Here is a 22,693-nt window from a genome sequence, read left to right as displayed (position 1 = left end):
ACATAGAGCCATGACTACATGGAACTCTATTCCACAGTACTACATAGAGCCATGACTACATGGAACTCTATTCCACAGTACTAGATAGAGTCATGACTACATGGAACTCTATTCCACAGTACTACATAGAGCCATGACTACATGGAACTCTATTCCACAGTACTACATAGAGCCATGACTACATGGAACTCTATTCCACAGTACTACATAGAGCCATGACTACATGGAACTCTATTCCACAGTACTAGATAGAGCCATGACTACATGGAACTCTATTCCACAGTACTACATAGAGCCATGACTACATGGAACTCTATTCCACAGTACTACATAGAGCCATGACTGCATGGAACTCTATTCCACAGTACTACATAGAGCCATGACTGCATGGAACTCTATTCCACAGTACTACATAGAGCCATGACTACATGGAACTATATTCCACATCAAGTAACTGACGCAAACAGTAGAATCAGATTTAAAAAACACCTTATGGAACAGTTGGTTACTGTGAAGCAACACAAACATTGGCGCACACACACACGATAACATACATACTATATATACACATGGAGATATGTGGTGGAGTAAAGGCCTGAGGGCACACAGTGTGTTGTGAATGTATTGTAATGTTTTAAAATTGTATAAACTGCCTTAATTTTGCCTGGACTCCAGGAAGAGTAGCTTCTGCATTGGCAGCAGCTAATGGAGATCCATAATAAATACAAATATCAGATTGTTTGATCATCTCTGTTTTCCTGAACATAGACTACTACAGTTCCCGCTCAGCCCAGTCAAAACTGTTCGCTGCTCTGGCCCCCCAATGGTGGAACAAACTCCCTCACGACGCCAGGACAGCGGAGTCAATCACCACCTTCCGGAGACACCTGAAACCCCGCCTCTTTAAGGAATACCTAGGATAGGATAAAGTAATCCTTCTCTCCCCCCCCCTTAAAAGACCTAGATGCACTATTGTAAAGTGGCTGTTCCACTGGATGTCATAAGGTGAAAGCACCAATTTGTAAGTCGCTCTGGATAAGAGCGTCTGCTAAATGACTTAAATGTAAATGTAAACTACTTATTTCAGACAGAAATTAGCCATTACCTCCCTGATTTGACATTTTATATTGAGATAATGGCAATAAGGTCTGATTATAAGGATTCATCAAATTATTTTAAATATTTTTTGGTGGAGTGGTGGCAATGACTATAGGGGAAACACTGACCTATATCTTAGGGCTATGCTATAGCCTGTATACTGTAATTGTACCATCAAGTTTTGTTTTTAAATAGGCTATTTTCTAGAGGGAAATGTATCCTAACGATTTGAGAATTGCCTATTTTTTTAGTAACATTTTTAGTGGAAATTGTTAAAAGTAGTCCTTGTGCATAGTTGTGTGGTTTAACTTTGCAATCATTTGGTTTTTGTTTGAAATTTTAAATGTCTGAGCATCATTCTGTTAATGTAGGATCAGGTCCTCTCCCGGTCCCTGTCGTTTTGGGATCAGGCCCCCCCGTCCCTGTCGTTTTGGGATCAGGCCCCCCCGTCCCTGTCGTTTTGGGATCAGGTCCCCCCCCCCTGTCCCTGTCGTTTTGGGATCAGGTCCCCCCCTGTCCCTGTCGTTATGGGATCAGGCCCTCTCCGTGTCGTTATGGGATCAGGTCCCCTCCCCGTCCGTGTCGTTTGGGATCAGCCCCCCCGTCCCTGTCGTTTTGGGATCAGGTCCCCCGTCCCTGTCGTTTTGGGATCAGGTCCCCCAATCCCTGTCGTTTTGGGATCAGCCCCCCCTTGTCCCTGTCGTTTTGGGATCAGGTCCCCCGGTCCTGTCCCTGTCGTTTTGGGATCAGGTCCTCCCTGTCCCTGTCGTTTTGGGATCAGGTCCCCCCGTCCCTGTCCCTGTCGTTTTGGGATCAGGTCCCCCTGTCCCTGTCGTTTTGGGATCAGGTCCCCTCCCCCTCCCCTGTCCCTGTCGTTTTGGGATCAGGTCCCCCAATCCCTGTCGTTTTGGGATCAGCCCCCCCCTTGTCCCTGTCGTTTTGGGATCAGGTCCCCCCGTCCCTGTCCCTGTCGTTTTGGGATCAGGTCCCCCCGTCCCTGTCCCTGTCGTTTTGGGATCAGGTCCCCTGTCCCTGTCGTTTTGGGATCAGGTCCCCTGTCCCTGTCGTTTTGGGATCAGGTCCCCTGTCCCTGTCGTTTTGGGATCAGGTCCCCTCCCCCTGTCCCTGTCGTTTTGGGATCAGGTCCCCTCCCCCTGTCCCTGTCGTTTTGGGATCAAGTCTCCTCCCCCTGTCCCTGTCGTTTGGGATCAGCCCCCCGTCCCTGTCGTTTTGGGATCGGGTCCCCCCGTCCGTCCGTGTCGTTTTGGGATCAGGTCCCCCCGTCCCTGTCGTTTTGGGATCAGGTCCCCCCCGTCCCTGTCCCTGTCGTTTTGGGATCAGGTCCCCTCCCCCCTGTCCCTGTCGTTTTGGGATCAGGTCCCCTCCCCCCGTCCCTGTCGTTTTGGGATCAGGTCCCCTCCCCCCGTCCCTGTCGTTTGGGATCAGGTCCCCTCCCCCCGTCCGTCGTTTTGGGATCAGGTCCCCTCCCCCAGTCCCTGTCGTTTTGGGATCAGGTCCCCTCCCCCTGTCCCTGTCGTTTTGGGATCAAGTCCCCTCCCCCTGTCCCTGTCGTTTTGGGATCAGCCCCCCTGTCCCTGTCGTTTGGGATCGGGTCCCCCGTCCGTCCGTGTCGTTTGGGATCAGGTCCCCCCGTCCCTGTCCCTGTCGTTTTGGGATCAGGTCCCCTCCCCCTGTCCCTGTCGTTTTGGGATCAGGTCCCCTCCCCCCGTCCCTGTCGTTTTGGGATCAGGTCCCCTCCCCCCGTCCGTCGTTTTGGGATCAGGTCCCCTCCCCCAGTCCCTGTCGTTTTGGGATCAGGTCCCCTCCCCCCTGTCCCTGTCGTTTTGGGATCAAGTCCCCTCCCCCTGTCCCTGTCGTTTTGGGATCAGCCCCCCTGTCCCTGTCGTTTGGGATCGGGTCCCCCCCGTCCGTCCGTGTCGTTTTGGGATCGGGTCCCCCCCGTCCGTCCCTGTCGTTTTGGGATCGGGTCCCCCACCGTCCGTGCCGTCTTACTCATTATTATCTAAAAGGAAGTTTCAGACTGAACCAATAGCATCTCTCCTAATATACAGCCCTTTGTGCTAGGTGTCCCAGTCTGCAGGTTTTCCCTGGTTGTGTCTCCTCATCACTCAGCGCTACGCCCTAAATGACAAAATTACATCCGTAATTGCACCCTGTGCCCTATATAGTGCACTACGTTTGACTAGAGTAGTGCCCTATATAGTGCACTACGTTTGACTAGAGTAGTGCACTACGTTTGACTAGAGTAGTGCACTACATAGGGCACAGGGTGCAATTACGGACGTACAAAGTGTCTTCTTCCTTCATTAAAGGTTGAGTAGGATTCTCCTCTTTCATGAAGGAAACCACGGACTCCTTGTCTGTCTGAGACCAGATACACACACACACACACACACACTGAACAAACACACTGAACACGGCAGTGACACAGCACAATGTCACAGCTAACCCCCGCCCCTTCTCAACACACACACACACACACACACACACACACACACACACTGAACAAACACACTGAACACGGCAGTGACACAGCACAATGTCACGGCTAACCCCCCCCCTCTCAACCCAGCACACACGAACACTGATGCACACACACCACACACACAGTCCCCTCCTCAACCCAAGTCGCTCCCAATTTACCCTGCTCATTAGGACTGGTGGCTCAGCCTCTGACCTTTTCGCTAATTTTAGAGTGCAATCTATCGTCTCTCCTTATTTAGGGTGGTTTTAGTTGAGGGAAGCCATGGAGAGAATCCAACCAAATCATGAGAAACTAAAAGGAGAGAGGCCACCGTAGGCAGACATGTCACTCAAGAGAAGACAGGCTATGTGCACACTGCCCACAAAATGAGGTTAGAAAATGAGCTGCACTTCCTAACCTCCTGCCAAATGACCATATTAGAGACACATATTTCCCTCAGATTACACACACACACACACACACACACACACACACACACACACACACACAGAGAGAGAGAGACTTAATACAGTTTTTCCCAATTGTTAACTCACTAAAACTGGACCATAAAGGCACAATGACCCAAAACTGTAACTGATTTAGAAGAACCAGACACCAAATCTGCAATACAACTGGCACATGTGTTTCTTCACACTCCGATTGCAATTCTATAACAAACATTTGGACAAACCACCTTCACAACTAAAATATCTTGTGTACAGATGAAATGCGACACTGTTCGACAAGCTAAGCTCAATTTCTCTCATCACAAACACTAATGTTCACTTTGCAATCAGACCATGTTGAAATATAAAACATTGTTGTTGTTGCTGCTGTTGTTGTTGCTGTTGTTGTTGCTGTTGTTGTTGTTGTTGTTGTGTTCCCCTCCGAGTACACACACAATTATACAGTGAAACAACAACATATTGGTCTCTGAAATAGCTTCTGATTGTAGTGGTTTGAATATGTCACATTAGTGTGATCTCGGTTGTCACAAAATTAGATTTATTTGATGTGTGTGTGTGTGTGTGTGTGTGTGTGTGTGTGTGCAGAGTTTCATTTTGAGGCGGGATTACATTATTATGATTGATGTGTGTGTGTGTGTGTGTGTGTGTTTCATTTTGAGGCGGGATTACATTATTATGATTGATGTGTGTGTGTGTGTGTGTGTGTGTGTGTGTGTGTGTGTGTGTGTGTGTGTGTGTGTGTGTGTGTGTGTGTGTGTATTATGATTGGTGTGTGTTAATTTGATAAGATGTCTGTGTGGTTTGGGGAAATTAAAGAATTAGTACCTGAGATGGCGTTTCAGCAAACGTCTATTAACATTTGGGAAAAAACTCTATGGAATTTGAAATGATTTATACTTTTTGATACTTAAGTATGTTATTGCAATTCCATTTAATACTTAAGTATATTTTAAAAACATTTTACTGATTTTTTTTTTTTTTTTCTCCCAGTATTTTACTGAGAGACTCACTTTTACTTGAGTCATTTTCTATTCAGGTATCTTTACTTTTACTCAAGTAGGACAATTGGGTACTTTTTCCTCCACTGGGTACACCAATCTAGTACCGGGTTGGCCACCCTTTTGCCATGAAAGGAGGCACCTGGTCAGCAACAATGTTCAGATACGCTGCGGTGTTCAATCGTTGCTCAGTTGGTATCTCAAGGGACTTAACGTGTGCCAGAAAAACATTCCCCACACCTTTATACCGGCAGGGTAGCCTAGTGGTTAGAGCGTTGGACTAGTAACCGGAAGGTTGCAAGTTCAAATCCCCGAGCTGACAAGGTACAAATCTGTCGTTCTGCCCCTGAACAGGCAGTTAACCCACTGTTCCTAGGCCGTCATTGAAAATAAGAATTTGTTCTTAACTGATCTTGCCTAGTAAAATAAAGGTCAAATAAAATAAAATACCAATGCCACCAGCCTGTACCGTTGACACCAGGCAGGATGGGGCCATGGACTTGTGCTGCTCACGCAAAACCTTGTTCCTGCCAGCAGCATGATGCAACAGGAACTGGGATTTGTCGGACCAGGCAATGTTTTTCCACACCTCTATTGTCCAGTGTTGGTGATGGCGTCCCTGCTGGATCCACTTCTTCTTGTTTTTAGTTGACTTCATGTTTATAAAATAATACAAAATAATGACACTGAATTCTAAGTAAATCTTGTCTGCCCTGGTCAGGTATTCTGCCAATGTGTACTTTTTTGTTTATGGCCAAAAACATTTAAATTTGTGTAGTTCTATCTATCCAAAATAATAATATTTTTGTTTTCTCGTGCTTTGGTTGTGTCTAATGGTAATGCTGTCCTTGGGCTCTGTGGAGTCTGTTTCAAATCAAATGTCATTTGTCACATGTGCTGAATACAACCTTACCGTGAAACGCTTACTTACAAGCCCTTAACCAACAAGGCAGAAAATATTTGCTAAAATAATTTTATAAACCCAAGTTTAAAAAAAAAAAAGAAGAATTTTAAAATATCACAAAATAACAATGATGAGGTTTATACAGTGGGTACCGGTACCTAGTCAATGTGCAGGGATAATGAGAGATAATGGAGGAAATATAGATAATGTGTGTGTATGTGTTTGATCAGAGCTCCAGAATCAACTAGCTGAGAGGGGACCCTTCTCTAGGTGATGGCTTTGTTATGGAAGGTTTGGCAATCACTTCCTTTTAGGTGGTTGTAGAATTTAACGACTCCTTTCTGGATTTTGATCATGAGCAGATATTTTTCAAATTCTTCTCTGTGTGCATTAACTGTTTTTTTTTTAAACGTTGTACGCGGATGTTTTGGCGAGTCTTAGTTGGACCACAAACGTAAAGGGCAATGAGTTCTATAACTGATTCAAGTATTTTTTTGACAGATCCTAATTGGGGATGTCTAATTTTATGTTCCTTTTGATGGCATAGAAGGCCCTTCTTGCGTTGTGTGTGTCTCTTTCTCTCTCAGGTCGTTGTCATAGGTGTTTATTCCACAGACTCGTGTGACATATTTTTCTTGGCGTGGAGGATTTTTAGCTATCGTTATTTTGAGAGACAATTTTCTTTTCCTGTTTCTGTCTCTCTCTCACCCCCCACCCCCCAGCTCTGAACTCTACCCTAGTGTACTACAGCTCTGAACTCTACCCTACTGTACTACAGCTCTGAACTCTACCCTACTGTACTACAGCTCTGAGTTATGAGGTGCCCAGTGATGTAGAACTCCCTAACGAGCTAAAGGCCTTTTATCCTTGCTTCGAGGAATTCGACCCTGAGTCTTGCATGAAAGGCCCTGTTGTTCCGGATGACTGTGTTATCTCGCAGGTTAACTATGGGTGTAACGGTACACGTATTCGTACCAAACCGTTCGTTACTACAGGGACCTCGGTTCGGTCCGCACTGTGAACCCGATTGAATACATAAAAATATATATATATTTACTAGGTAAAAACACTATAGGCTATGCCTCTTGAGTAAATTTGAGCAGAACATTTTTTTTCGGGGCTCTTCCATTTTAAAATACATTCTGTACAGTCTTAGGGCGCATATCCGCGTCTAAAAACCATTCTCGGTGGTTGAAAATAGGAGGTTTGAGCACCTCGTGAAAGTGCTTGTGCCACATTACCAACTTTCCTCTTGCCTCCATTCAAACTGTCGGGTCTATTTAAACAAGCCAAAGACCAAGTTTTCAATGAATTGGTCAATGAACCCTGTGTTGCTCATACTTTAGGGACAGCCCATCACGTTACCCTGGAGAAATGCCCCACCCCCCTTTATGAGAGTCACAAGTGAGCATCTGACACTGAAGGAGATATGGTGCATTCGTAACCAAGTGGGAATTTCCCACATACGACAGGGGGAAAAATACACTAGAATGCCCCCCCCCCCCTCCCAATTGGTAATTACTAGTAACACTTCTCTCATTCCGTGGCCTTTGATAGCCTCTTATAACAGCATTTTCGTCAGTTAAATGCAACCACAAAACATTTTATTTATAAAATCCAGAATCCTCCAACCAGAATTTCTGGAAAACCAGGGAATTTTATTGAACGTTCACAGAATTTCCTTCAAATACCTCATTATTATCTATCCTGATGCCTAGTCACTTTACCCTGTCTTCATGCACAGTGGGGCAAAAAAGTATTTAGTCAGACACCAATTGTGCAAGTTCTCCCACTTAAAAAGATGAGAGAGGCCTGTAATTGTCATCATAGGTACTTCAACTATGACAGACAAAATGAGGGAAAAAATCCAGAAAATCACATTGTAGGATTTTTTATGAATTTATTTGCAAATTATGGTGGAAAATAAGTATTTGGTCACCTACAAACAACCAAGATTTCTGGCTCTCACAGACCTGTAACTTCTTCTTTAAGAGTCTCCTCTGTCCTCCACTCATTACCTGTATTAATGGCACCTGTTTGAACTTGTTATCAGTATAAAAGACACCTGTCCACAACCTCAAACAGTCACACTCCAAACTCCACTATGGCCAAGACCAAAGAGCTGTCAAAGGACACCAGAAACAAAATTGTAGAACTGCACCGGGCTGGGAAGACTGAATCTGCAATAGGTAAGCAGCTTGGTGGATTTGGGGACTATGAAAAGACCCCTGGTGGCATGTCTGGTGGGATAAGTGTGTGTTTGTGTCAGAGCTGTGTGTAAGTTGACAATGCAAACTATTTGGGATTTTCTACACGTTTCTTGTTTAAAGAAGTGATGCATTCACTCTCCTCAACTCTTAGCCAAGAGAGACTGGCATGCATAGTATTTATATCAGCCCTGTGATTACAATGAAGAGCAAGACGTTCTGCTCTGTTCTGGGCCAGCTGCAGCTTAACTAGGTCTTTCCTTGCAGCACTGGACCACAACTGGACAATAATCAAAGATAAGACAGAACTAGAGCCTGCAGAACTTGCTTTCGGGAGTGTGGTGTCAAAATCTCTTTATTACGGACAGACCTCTCCCCATCTTTACAACCATTGAATCTAGATGTTTTGACCATGATAGTTTACAATCTAAGGAAACGCCAAGTAATTTAGTCTTTTAACTTGTACAACAGCCACACCATTCATTACCAGATTCAGCTGAGGTCTAGAACATAGGGAATGATTTGCACCAAATACAATGTTCTTTGTTTTAGAGATGTTCTGGACCAGTTTATTACTGGCCACACATTCCAAAACAGACTGCAAGTCTTTAAGGGTTTCAGTGACTTCATCAGCTGTGGTTGCTGATGCGTAGCTGGTTGAATCATCAGCATACATGGACACATGCTTTGTTGAAGGCATGAACAACAGGGATCTAGACGGCCACAAACCCGGGACAATCTGAGGTCCCAGCCACAATGGCTAACAGTGTCGCGGGCTACGTTCAAGCCCTCAAACCCCGCTAGCTTGATAGGCAGCTAGCTAGCAGCTAGACTAGCTGCAACACCAAATAGCTCCTCCGACCCGGCCTTGGTCGGCAGGAACACTGGACAGAGAATAGCAGTCCCAGCAACTGATGCAGACTGTTAGCGGGATCCAAAGTAAGAAGTTAGCTAGCTGCTAAGAACTTTCCAATACACTTTCAAAACAACAAACTTTCCAAAACAACAAACCGAGCTCTCCCTCGTTCCGCGTTCAACAGGAAGTTAACTTCTTTGGGACTGGCGGGCAGTATTGAGAAGCTTGGATAAAAAGGTGCCCAGAATAAACTGTCTGCTACTCAGCCATAAAAGCTAGAATATGCTATAATTAGTAGATTTTGATAGAAAACACTCTGAAGTTTCTACAACTGTTTGAATGATGTCTGTGAGTATAACAGAACTCATATGGCAGGCAAAAACCTGAGAAAAAAATCCAACCAGGAAGTGAGAAATCTGAGGTTAGTAGTTTTTCAAGATATTGCCTATTGAATATACAGTGTCTATGGGGTCATATTGCACTTCCTACGGCTTCCACTAGATGTCAACAGTCTTTAGAACCTTGTTTGACGCTTCTACTGTGAAGGAGGGGGGAATGACGGCTGAATGAGTCAGGGCTCTCTCAAGTGAGAGCGACCTGCGTTCCATTGCATTTCTACAGACAAAGGAATTCTCCGGTTGAAACATTATTGAAGATTTATGATAAAAACATCCTAAAGATTGATTCTATACTTCGTTTGACATGTTTCTACAAACTGTAATATGACTTTTCGTCTGAACTTTCGCCTGGACTTGCCCGCGCCTCCGTGAGTTTGGATTGTGTACTAAACGCGCGAACAAAAATGAGGTATTTGGACATAAATGATGGACATTATCAAACAAAATAAATATTTCTTGTGGAACTGGGATTCCTGGGAGTGCATTCTGATGAAGATCATCAAAGGTAAGTGAATATTTATAATGCTATTTCTGACTTCTGTTGACGACACAACATGGCGGATATCTCTATGGCTTGTTTTTGTGTCTGAGCGCCGTTCTCAGATTATTGCATGGTGCTTTTTCCGGAAAGTTTTTTTGAAATCTGACACAGCGGTTCCATTAAGGAGTAGTGGATCTAAAATCCCATGCATAACACTTGTATCTTTTAGCAATGTTTATTATGAGTATTTCTGTAAATTGATGTGGCTCTCTGCAAAATCACCGGATGTTTTGGAACTACTGAAAATAACGCACCAATGTAAACTGAGATTTTTGCATATAAATATGAACTTTATCGAACAAAACATACATGTATTGTGTAACATGAAGTCCTATGAGTGTCATCTGATGAAGATCATCAAAGGTTAGTGATTTAATTTGATCTCTTTCTGCTTTTTGTGACTCCTCTCTTTGGCTGGAAAAATGGCTGTGTTTTTCTGTGACGAGGCGGTGACCTAACATAATCGTTTGGTCTGTTTTCGCAGTAAAGCCTTTTTGAAATCGGACACTGTGGCTGGATTTACAACAAGTTTATTTTTAATATGGTGTAAAATACTTGTATGTTTGAGGAATTTTAATTATGGGATTTCTGTTGTTTTTTAATTTGGCGCCATGCAATTTCACTGGCTGCTGTTGAGGTGGGACGCTACCGTCCCACATTTCCCAGAGAAGTTAAGAGTTCATATAAGGAAAACAGTCAATTAAAATAAAAATGTTTTGGCCCTAATCTATGGATTTCACATGACTGGGCAGGGGTGCAACCATGGGTGGGCCTGGTAGGGCATAGGCCAACCCACTGGGGAGCCAGGCCCAGCCAATCAGAATGAGGGCTTTATTACAGACAAAATTACTTATCCGTTTCATCAGCTGTCTGGGCGACTGGTCTCAGACGATCCAGCAGGTGAAGAAGCCAGATGTGGAGGTCCTGGGCTGGCGTGGTTACATGTGGTTGTGAGGCCAGTTGAACGTACTGACAAATTCTCTAAAACAACGTTGGAGGTGGCTTATGGTAGAGAAATTAACATTTAAATTCTCTGGCAACAGCTCTGGTGGACATTCCTGCAGTCAGCGTGCCAATTGCACGCTCCCTCAACTTGAGACATCTGTAGCATTGTGTTGTGGGACAAAACTGGACATTTTAGTGGCCTTTTATTGTCCCCAGCACAAGGCGCACCTGTGTAATGATAATGCTTCTTGATAATCCATCCATCTGACAGGTGTGGCATATCTTGCAAAAGAGAAATGCTCATTAACAGAGATGTAAAAAAAAAAATGTGCGCAAAATTGGAAATAAATACACTTTTTTGTGCCTATGGAAATGGGATCTTTTTACATGTTGTGTCTTTATATTTTGGTTCAGTATAGTATCATTGTTTGGTTTTATTTGTGCTGACACACTAGTATTCTAGTCTTAACGCTCTCCGTCTCGTGTGTGTGTGTTAGGAGGCAGCTGGAGAGGACAGATTGGGTCTGGCTGGAGGAGAGGGAGATGGAGACCGAGAGTCTAACGCAGGCACTCCAGAAGTTCCTCCCTCCACAGTAGACAACACTCCACAGTTCCTCAACAAGGCTGTGGAGGGCCTCAACCCCAGGTAACACACATAAATACACACACACACACACACACACTTCAGTGTCTCAACAGGAAGTTGAGGCGGGAATGTGCGTTTAAAACCCCCCTAAGGTCGATGACCACGCCCCCCCCCCGGAAATCAAATTAGCATAATAAAACAATCCCCAAGCAAGAAATAGTGTGTGGGGGGGGTTCTGCATTGGATGAGTCTCAAGCCTCCGCTCTGTCGATATTCTGCATCTGGAGAAAGGTGGCCGAGCTAAAGTGGTGTTTGTCAGACCATGTGATATCCAGAAAATCAAAATAAAATAAAAAATCAAATCAAAATCAAATTTTATTTGTCACATACACATGGTTAGCAGATGTTAATGCGAGTGTAGCGAAATGCTTGTGCTTCTAGTTCCGACAATGCAGTGATAACCAACAAGTAATCTAACTAACAATTCCAAAACTACTGTCTTATACACAGTGTAAGGGGATAAGGAATATGTACATAAGGATATATGAATGAGTGATGGTACAGAGCAGCATACAGTAGATGGTATCGAGTACAGTATATACATATGAGATGAGTATGTAGACAAAGTAAACAAAGTGGCATAGTCAGTCTTCTCACGTCTGAACTGTTGGCCTACAAACGACTATGACCCCTCTATGACCCCTCTATGGAAAGATGAGACTCTCACAAACACGATGGTGTTCCCCGTCTTGGTCTACGACTCCCACAAGCGTCTTGGGATTCGTCTGAAGCCGATCTGCCAACTTCTGGCTGGAGCTTCTGAACAGTTTGGGCTACACACCAATATGATAGTAGGGGTTGGAGCGTCTGAACAGTTTGGGCTACCCACCAATATGATAGTAGGGGTTGGAGCGTCTGAACAGTTTGGGCTACACACCAATATGATAGTAGGGGTTGGAGCGTCTGAACAGTTTGGGCTACCCACCAATATGATAGTAGGGGTTGGAGCGTCTGAACAGTTTGGGCTACCCACCAATATAATAGCCCTCTGTGGAAAGGTGACACTCTCTCATGAACACCTACATATAGGAGGTTTTACTCTAGGATGCCCACAGGCCTCGCAACTCGTCTAAAGGTCCCCCGGTACCAGTTGAAACAACTTAATGGACATATACAGCGTTTTAGCTACTCATTTTTTTTTTTTTTTACTATTTTCTACATTGTAGAATAATTAGTGAAGACATCAAAACTAAGAAATAACACATATGGAATCATGTAGTAACAGACCATTCCATCAAAAATGGGCTCTATAGGAAGGCCTCTGCCTCAGCTGTTGGACAAACAAACCCACTGAAAGTTTGGCTCAAGAATATCTATGGGTCTGCCCATGTGAATATTGAAGTCACCAAATATTTGAATATTATCTGCCATGATTCAGTGAGGAACGCTGTATATCTGTGTGTGTTGATATGTATCTGTGTGTGTTGATGTGTATCTGTGTGTATTGATGTGGATCTGTGTGTATCTGTGTGTGTTGATGTGTATCTGTGTGTACATTTTCCTCTTCTCTCTCTGTAACCAAAAAAATGTTAAAACAAATCAAAATATTATTTATATTTGCGATTCTCCAAATAGCCACCCTTTGCCATGATAGCTTTGCACACTCTTGGCATTCTCTCAACCAGCTCAACCAGATCTCCATTTAAGTCACGACAATAGACAAACACAGTGTGCTTAAACAAACAAACAAACAAACAAAAGACTTAAAGGTCGAGACCGAGTCTGCGTCTATCACATGGGTAGGCAGACCATTCCATAAAAATGGAGCTCTATAGGAGAGAGCCCTGCCTCCAGCTGTTGGACAAAACCCACTGAGTCGATGATGGCTCCGAAAGGTCTTTTGGAGTGGGTCTGTGGACTTTTCCATGTGAATATTGAAGTCACCAAATATTTGAATATTATCTGCCATGACTACAAGGTCCAATAGGAGCTCAGTGAGGAACGCTGTATATCTGTGTGTGTTGATATGTATCTGTGTGTATTGATGTGGATCTGTGTGTATCTGTGTGTGTTGATGTGTATCTGTGTGTATTGATGTGGATCTGTGTGTATCTGTGTGTGTTGATGTGTATCTGTGTGTATTGATGTGGATCTGTGTGTATCTGTGTGTGTTGATGTGTATCTGTGTTGATGTGTATCTGTGTGTAGTGTATCTGTGTGTATTGATGTGTATCTGTGTGTATTGATGTGTTGATGTGTATCTGTGTGTTGATGTGTATCTGTCTGTGTGTGTTGATGTGTATCTGTCTGTGTGTGTTGATGTGTATCTGTCTGTGTGTGTTGATGTGTATCTGTCTGTGTGTGTTGATGTGTATCTGTCTGTGTGTGTTGATGTGTATATGTCTGTGTGTGTTGATGTGTATATGTCTGTGTGTATTGATGTGTATATGTCTGTGTGTATTGATGTGTATATGTCTGTCTGTGTTGATGTGTATATGTCTGTCTGTGTTGATGTGTATATGTGTGTGTTGATGTGTATCTGTGTGTATTGTGTGTGTTGATGTCTGTGTGTATGTGTGTATATGTCTGTCTGTGTTGATGTGTATATGTGTGTGTTGATGTGTATCTGTGTGTATTGATGTATATCTGTGTCTGTTGATGTGTATCTGTCTGTTGATGTGGATCTGTGTGTATCTGTGTGTATTGATGTGTATCTGTGTGTATCTGTGTGTATTGATGTGTATCTGTGTGTATTGATGTGTATCTGTCTGTGTTGTGTTTCCAGATGGAAGAACTGGTGGATCCGAGGGGTTCTGTCTCTGGCCATGATTTCAGGATTCTTTATGGTCATCTACCTGGGACCCACCATGCTCATATTAGTGGTACGAGGCTTCATAACACCATGTTCATATTAGTGGTACGAGGCTTTATAACACCATGTTCATATTAATGCTACAAGGCTTTATAACATCATGTTCATATTTGTGGTACGAGGCTTTATAACACCATGTTCATATTAGTGGTACGAGGCTTCATAACAACATCATGTTCATATTAGTGGTACGAGGCTTTATAACAACATGTTCATATTAGTGGTACGAGGCTTCATAACAACATGTTCATATTAGTGGTACGAGGCTTCATAACAACACCATGTTCATATTAGTGGTACGAGGCTTTATAACACCATGTTCATATTAGTGGTACGAGGCTTTATAACAACATGTTCATATTAGTGGTACGAGGCTTCATAACACCATGTTCATATTAGTGGTACGAGACTTTATAACAACATGCTTTTTTTTGATGACCAGTGGTAACTCCTCCTGGGTGGTAGGTGGTAACTCCTCCTGGGTGGGTAGGTGGTAACTCCCCCTGGGTGGGTAGGTGGTAACCAGTGGTAACTCCTCCTGGGTGGGTAGGTGGTAACTCCTCCTGGGTGGGTAGGTGGTAACTCCTCCTGGGTGGGTAGGTGGTAACTCCCCCTGGGTGGGTAGGTGGTAACCAGTGGTTACTCCTCCTGGGTGGGTAGGTGGTAACCAGGGGTAACTCTTCTTGGGTGGGTAGGTGGTAACCAGGGGTAACTCCATGTGATTCTCTCTCCTTGGTAGGTGATGACCATCCAGATCAAGTGTTTTCAGGAGATCATCGATATCGGCTACAGAGTCTACCATTCCTACGAGCTGCCCTGGTTCAGGACACTCAGCTGGTGAGGACATTGTATCTACACTGAAGAAAAATATAAACGCAACACAACAATTTCAAAGATTTTACTGAGTTACAGTTCATTTAAGGAAATCAGTCCAATTGAAACAAATTCATTAGGCCCTAATCTATGGATTGCACATGACTGGGGGTACAGATATGCATCTGTTGGTCACAGATACATTTAAAAAACGTAGGGGCGTGGATCAGAAAACCAGTCAGTATCTGGTGTGACCATTTGCCTCATTCAGCGAGTCACATCTCCTTCACATAGAGTTGATCAGGCTGTTGATTGTGGCCTGTGGAATGTTTTCCCACTCCTCTTCAATTGTTGTGCGAAGTTGCTGGATATTGGCGGGAACTGGAACACGCTGTCGTAAACGTTTATCCAGAGCATCCCAAACATGCTCAATGGGTGACGTCTGGTGAGTATGCAGGCCACGGAAGAACTGGGACATTTTCAGCTTCCAGGAATTGTGTCCAGATCCTTGCGACATGGGGCCGTGCATTATCATGCTGAAACATGAGGTGATGGTGGCGGATGAATGGCACGACAACGGGCCTCAGGATCTCCTCACGGTATCTCCGTGCATTCAAATTTCTATTGATTTAAATGCAATTGTGTTTGTTGTCCGTAGCTTATACCTGCCCATACCATAACCCCACCTCCACCATGGGGCACTCTGTTCACAACGTTAACATCAGCAAACTGCTCACCTACACAACGCCCTACACCGCTGTCTGCCATGGGCAGTTGAAACCGGGATTCATCCGTGAAGAGCACACGACTACAGCGTACCAGTGACCAACATTCAGTTCTCTGGCAACAGCTCTGGTGGACATTCCTGCAGTCAGCATGCCAATCGCACGCTCCCTCAAAACATGAGACATCAAGTGGCATTGTGTTGTGTGACAAAACTATACATTTTAGAGTGACCTTTTATTGTCTCCCGCACAAGGTGCACCTGTGGAATGATCATGCTGTTTAATCAGCTTATTAATATGCCACACCTGTCAGGTGGATGGATTATCTTGGCAAAGGAGAAATGTTCACTAACAGGGATGTAAACAAATGTATGTGCAAAATTTGAGAAAAATAAGCTTTTTGTGCACATAGAACATTTCAGGGATATTTTATTTCAGCTCATGAAACATGAGACCAACACTTAACATGTTGCCTTTATATTGTTGTTCAGTGTATCTCGATCTCCCCCCCCCCCTCTCTTTCTTTCACCCATCCCTCTCTTTCTGGTTCCCTACGGTCCCTACCCTCTCTCTCTCTTTTCTGGTTCCCTACGGTCCCTACCCTCTCTCTCTCTTTCTGGTTCCCTACGGTCCCTACCCTCTCTCTCTCTTTCTGGTTCCCTACGGTCCCTACCCTCTCTCTCTCTTTCTGGTTCCCTACCCTCTCTCTCTTTCTGGTTCCCTGCGGTCCCTACCCTCTCTCTCTTTCTGGTTCCCTACCCTCTCTCTCTTTCTGGTTCCCCACCCTCTCTCTCTTTCTGGTTCCCCACCCTCTCTCTCTTTCTGGTTCCCCACCCTCTCTCTCTTTCTGGTTCCCTACCCTCTCTCTCTCTTTCTGGTTCCCTACCCTCTCTCTCTCTTTCTGGTTCCCTACCCTCTCTCTCTCTTTCTGGTTCCCTACCCTCTCTCTCTCTTTCTGGTTCCCTACCCTCTCTCTCTCTTTCTGGTTCCCTACCCTCTCTCTCTCTCTGGTTCCCTACCCTCTCTCTCTTTCTGGTTCCCTACCCTCTCTCTCTTTCTGGTTCCCTACCCTCTCTCTCTTTCTGGTTCTCTACGGTCCCTACCCTCTCTCTCTCTCTTTCTGGTTCCCTACGGTTCCTACCCTCTCTCTCTCTTTCTGGTTCCCTACGGTCCCTACCCTCTCTCTCTCTTTCTGGTTCCCTACGGTCCCTACCCTCTCTCTTTTTTACGTTTCCCAATGTTCTCTCTCTTTCCCTACGATCTTTCGCTCGCTCTCTGTTTTTTCTACTGTTTCTCTCAATTCAATTTCAATTCAATTCAAGGGCTTTATTGGCATGGGAAACATGTGTTAACATTGCCAAAGCAAGTGAGGTAGACAACATACAAAGTGAATATATAAGGTGAAAAACAACAAAAATGAACAGTAAACATTACACATACAGAAGTTTCAAAACAGTAAAGACATTACAAATGTCATATTATATATATATATATATATATATACAATGTACAAATAGTTAAAGGACACAAGATAAAATAAATAAGCATAAATATGGGTTGTATTTACAATGGTGTTTGTTCTTCACTGGTTGCACTTTTCTCGTGGCAACAGGTCACACATCTTGCTGCTGTGATGGCACACTGTGGAATTTCACCCAGTAGATATGGGAGTTTTTCAAAATTGGATTTGTTTTCGAATTCTTTGTGAATCTGTGTGATCTGGGGGAAATATGTATCTCTAATATGGTCATACATTGGGCAGGAGGTTAGGAAGTGCAGCTCAGTTTCCACCTCATTTTGTGGGCAGTGAGCACATAGCCTGTCTTCTCTTGAGAGCCATGTCTGCCTACGGCGGCCTTTCTCAATAGCAAGGCTATGCTCACTGAGTCTGTACATAGTCAAAGCTTTCCTTAATTTTGGGTCAGTCACAGTGGTCAGGTATTCTGCCACTGTGTACTCTCTGTGTAGGGCCAAATAGCATTCTAGTTTGCTGTTTTTTTGTTAATTCTTTCCAATGTGTTAAGTAATTATCTTTTTGTTTTCTCATGATTTGGTTGGGTCTAATTGTGCTGTTGTCTCTCTCTCTTTCTGTTTATCAACGGTCTCTCGCTCTCTCCTTGTTATGTTTCCCAATGTTCTCTCTCTTTCCCTACGGTCTCTCTCTCTCCCTCACGTCCCTCTCTCTGCTCTGCCTCTGTCTAAAATGCTGCCTAGTGTTACTCTGCAGGTAATAGTGTGAATATGGAGTGGCCCTCTCCCCTTTGAGTTTTACATTTCTGTACAGCAGAGCAGGTTTTGTGCACATTGTTTTGTTTTAAAAATATTTTTCTTATTTTATTTCAGTTTAGAAAATAGTTTCTAATTTTAGTTTCAGTTGACCATAATAACCTTGGCACACAACACACACTCACACACCAGTCAAGCCAACCCTGAACAAAGGCCACTGCAATGAAACCCTCTCAACCAAACCTTATCACTCACACAACCAAACAAAAACCTTGATACCCAACAAATATGTGAGGTAAAAAACACACATTAAACCAATGGAAGGATTACAATATCTTTCCTCTGTTTTTCCAGGAACTTTAGGTTACTGTTTGATTTGTGTTGAACTGATTGATACTGAATAAATAGGGCCTATGTGATGCAAAACACACACACACACATTTAAAGAGAGAACTACATATTCACAGTATCCATCTTTGTTTGTTTGTCTTTCAGGTACTTCCTGATTTGTGTGAACTACTTCTTCTACGGTGAGACGTTGGCGGAGTACTTTGGTGCGTTGGTTCAGAGAGAGGATTCACTCCAGTTCCTGGTCCGATACCACCGCTTCATCTCCTTCACTCTCTACCTGGCAGGTGAGCCTCGGTGGAACACAGCGGAAACATAGCCATCGATACAGCATGTGCTGTGTTTACTATAGAAGAAGAAGAAGACGGCGCATTAGGAAAGTATTCAGACCCCTCGGTGGAACACAGCGGAAACACAGCCATCGATACAGCATGTGCTGTGTTTACTAAAGAAGAAGAAGAAGACGCATTAGGAAAGTATTCAGACCCCTTGTGTATTTTTCCACATTTTGTTACGTTAGTCTTATTCTAAAATGGGTTCAGTTGTCCCCCCCCTCATCAATCTACACACAATAATGACATCACAATACCCCATAATGACATCACAATACCCCATAATGACATCACAATACCCCATAATGACATCACAATACCCCATAATGACAAAGCAAAAAGTTTTTTTTTTAAATACATATTTGCAAAAGTATAAAAATAATATCACGGGGCCTCCCGGGTGGCGCAGTGGTTAAGGGCGCTGTACTGCAGCGCCAGCTGTGCCATCAGAGTCCCTGGGTTCGCGCCCAGGCTCTGACCGGGAGGTCCGTGGGGCGCCGCACAATTGGCCGCGACCGGGAGGGAGGGCTTGGTCGGTAGGGGTGTCCTTGTCTCATCACGCACCAGCAACTCCTGTGGCGGGCTGGGTGCAGTGTGCGCTAGCCAAGGTGGCCAGGTGCACGGTGTTTCCTCCGGCGCATTGGTGCGGCTGGCTTCCGGGTTGGATGCGCACTGTGTTAAGAAGCAGTGCGGCTTGGTTGGGTTGTGTATCGGAGGACGCATGACTTTCAACCTTCGTCTCTCCCGAGCCCGTACGGGAGTTGTAGCGATGAGACAAGATAGTAGCTACTACAACAATTGGATACCACAAAATTGGGGAGAAAAAGGGCCAAAAAAAATAATTATAATATCACATTTACATTAGTATTCAGACCCCTCAGACTGTGTTGAAGAACCTTTGGCAGCGATTACAGCCTCAAGTCTTGTTGGGTATGATGCTACAAGCTTGGCACACCTGTATTTGGGGAGTTTCTCCCGTTCTTCTCTGCAGATCCTCTCAAGCTCTGTCAGGTTGGATGGGGAGCGTTGCCGCACAGCTTTTTTCAGGTCTCTCCAGAGATGTTCGATCGGGTTCAAGTCCGGGCTCTGGCTGGGCAACTCAAGGACAATCAGGTCACAGCCAAGAAAACTCCTCCGTTGTCTTGGCTGTGTGCTTAGGGTCGTTGTCCTGTTGGAAGGTGAACCTTTTCCCCATTCTGAGGTGCTGAGCACTCTGGAGCAGATTTTCATCAAGGATCTCTCTGTACTTTGCTCTGTTCGTCTTTCCCTCGATACAGACTAGTCTCCAAGTCTCTGCCGCTGAAAAACATACCCACATCATGATGCTGCCACCACCATGCTTCACCGTAGGGATGGTTCCAGGATCCCTTCGGATGTGACGCTTGGCATTCAGGCCAAAGAGTTCAATCTTGGTTTCATCAAAGCAGAAAATATTTTTCCTGAGTCCTTTTAGGTGCCTTTTGGCAAACTCCAAGCGGCTTGTCATGTGCCTTTTACTGAGGAGTTGCTTCCGTCTGACCACTCTACCATAAAGGCCTGATTGGTGGAGTGCTGCAGAGATGGGAGAACCTTCCAAAAGGACAACCATCTCCACAGAGGAACTCTGGAGCTCTGTCAGAGTGACCATCGGGTTCTTGGTCACCTCCCTGACCAAGGCCCTTCTCCCCTGATTGCTCAGTTTGGCCGGGTGGCCAGCTCTAGGAAGAGTCTTGGTGGTTCCAAACTTCTTCCATTTAAGAATGATGGAGGCCCCTGTGTTCTTAGGGACCTTCAATGATGCAGACATTTTTTGGTACCCTTCCCCAGATCTGTGCCTCGATACAATCCTGTCTCGGTGCGCTACGGACAATTCCTTCAACCTAAATTTGCAAAAAAATGTCTAAACCTGTTTTCACTCTTTCATTATGGAGGACTGTGTATAGATTGTTGAGGAACATTTTATTTAATCCATTTTAGAATAAGGCTGTAACGTAACAAAATGTGGAAAAAGATCAAGGGGTCTGAATACTTTCTGAACACACTGTACGTCTATGCCATTTAGCAGGACTTTTTCCATCAAAAGTGACTAACAGTCATGTGTGTATATATTTTCCATATAGGAAACCCTCTAACATTTAACATAGAGAATAATGGAGTCTTCGTAACGGCGTCTTCGTAGCCATTTTATCATGTTTGTTGTGTATCAGAAAATCGACAAAACCCTCTACACCAATCAGAATCGAGTATTCAGCTAATGCAACATGTTATCTATATAGCCATATATATATATATATATATACACACACACACACACACACACACACACACACACACACACACACACACTGGGGCAAAAAAAGTATTTAGTCAGCCACCAATTGTGCAAGTTCTCCCACTTAAAAAGATGAGAGAGGCCTGTAATTTTCATCATAGGTACACCTCAACTATGACAGACAAAATGAGAAAAAAAAATCCAGAAATCACATTGTAGGATTTTTTATGAATTTATTTGCAAATTATGGTGGAAAATAAGTATTTGGTCACCTACAAACAAGCAAGGTTTCTGGCTCTCACAGACCTGTAACTTCTTCTTTAAGAGGCTCCTCTGTCCTCCACTCGTTACCTGTATTAATGAACGTTTTAATTGACGCCTTCAGCACAAATTATATAGTTCTATTAGCCTGGATCCACGCCGGGTTCTGTCTTGACAACTCAGTGTGACAATGGTCATACGACTCGGCACTATATGGATGTGGTGATGATGATGATGATGATGCCCCACCCCACCTTGTACAGAGAAACTGATCGCATGTTATTTGATTTTTCACAGGTTTCTGCATGTTTGTTCTGAGTCTAGTGAAGAAACATTACCGTCTGCAGTTTTATATGGTGTGTATGAGCCAAGTAACCCTGGATACCACTGACTAACCACCACCATACTGCACACTGCATACCATCCACCATACTGTATACCATCCACCACACTGCATACCATCCACCACACTGCATACCATACTGCATACCATCCACCATACTGTATACCACACTGCATACCATCCACCATACTGTATACCACACTGCATACCATCCACCGTATTGTATACCACACTGCATACCATCCACCATACTGTATACCACACTGCATACCATCCACCATACTGTATACCACACTGCATACCATACTGTATACCACACTGCATACCATCCACCACACTGCATACCATCCTGTATACCACACTGCATACCATCCACTATACTGTATACCACACTGCATACCATACTGTATACCACACTGCATACCATCCACCACACTGCATACCATCCTGTATACCACACTGCATACCACACTGTATACCACACTGCATACCATCCACTATACTGTATATCACACTGCATACCATCCACCATACTGTATACCACACTGTATACAATCCACTATACTGTATACCACACTGCATACCATACTGTATACCACACTGCATACCATCCACCATACTGTATACCACACTGCATACCATCCACCATACTGTATACCACACTGCATACCATCCACCATACTGTATACCACACTGCATACCATCCACCATACTGTATACCACACTGCATACCATCCTGTATACCACACTGCATACCATCCTGTATACCACACTGCATACCATCCACCATCCTGTATACTACACTGCATACCATCCACCATACTGTATACCACACTGCATACCATCCACCATACTGTATACCACCCTGCATACCATCCACCACACTGCATACCATCCACTATACTGTATACCACACTGCATACCATCCACCACACTGCATACCATCCTGTATACCACACTGCATACCATCCACCAAACTGTATACCACACTGCATACCATCCACTATACTGTATACCACACTGCATACCATCCTGTA

General features: G+C 44.2%; 1 protein-coding gene across 4 annotated transcripts in view; it reads left to right on the top strand.

Moving 5' to 3' along the window:
- Positions 1–22,693, top strand: part of LOC115123851 (phosphatidate cytidylyltransferase 1-like) — a 56,470-nt gene that overhangs the window by 11,158 nt on the left and 22,619 nt on the right. For all 4 annotated transcript variants that reach the window (XR_010465652.1, XM_065026900.1, XM_065026902.1 and 1 more), the window contains 5 exons: positions 11,397–11,545; positions 14,271–14,367; positions 15,097–15,194; positions 18,617–18,756; positions 21,611–21,669. Coding sequence is in view for 3 of the 4 variants with exons in the window: in XM_065026900.1 (XP_064882972.1) it covers positions 11,397–11,545; positions 14,271–14,367; positions 15,097–15,194; positions 18,617–18,756; positions 21,611–21,669 (543 nt within the window). In the remaining variant the exon portion in view is untranslated. The remainder of the gene's footprint in view (positions 1–11,396; positions 11,546–14,270; positions 14,368–15,096; positions 15,195–18,616; positions 18,757–21,610; positions 21,670–22,693) is intronic.

The sequence above is a fragment of the Oncorhynchus nerka genome, linkage group LG13, assembly GCF_034236695.1.
Source record: "Oncorhynchus nerka isolate Pitt River linkage group LG13, Oner_Uvic_2.0, whole genome shotgun sequence".
Classification (NCBI taxonomy): Eukaryota; Metazoa; Chordata; class Actinopteri; order Salmoniformes; family Salmonidae; genus Oncorhynchus; species Oncorhynchus nerka.
The sequence above is the reverse complement of the archived record's forward strand: the minus strand, read 5'-3'. Positions and strand labels throughout refer to the sequence as shown.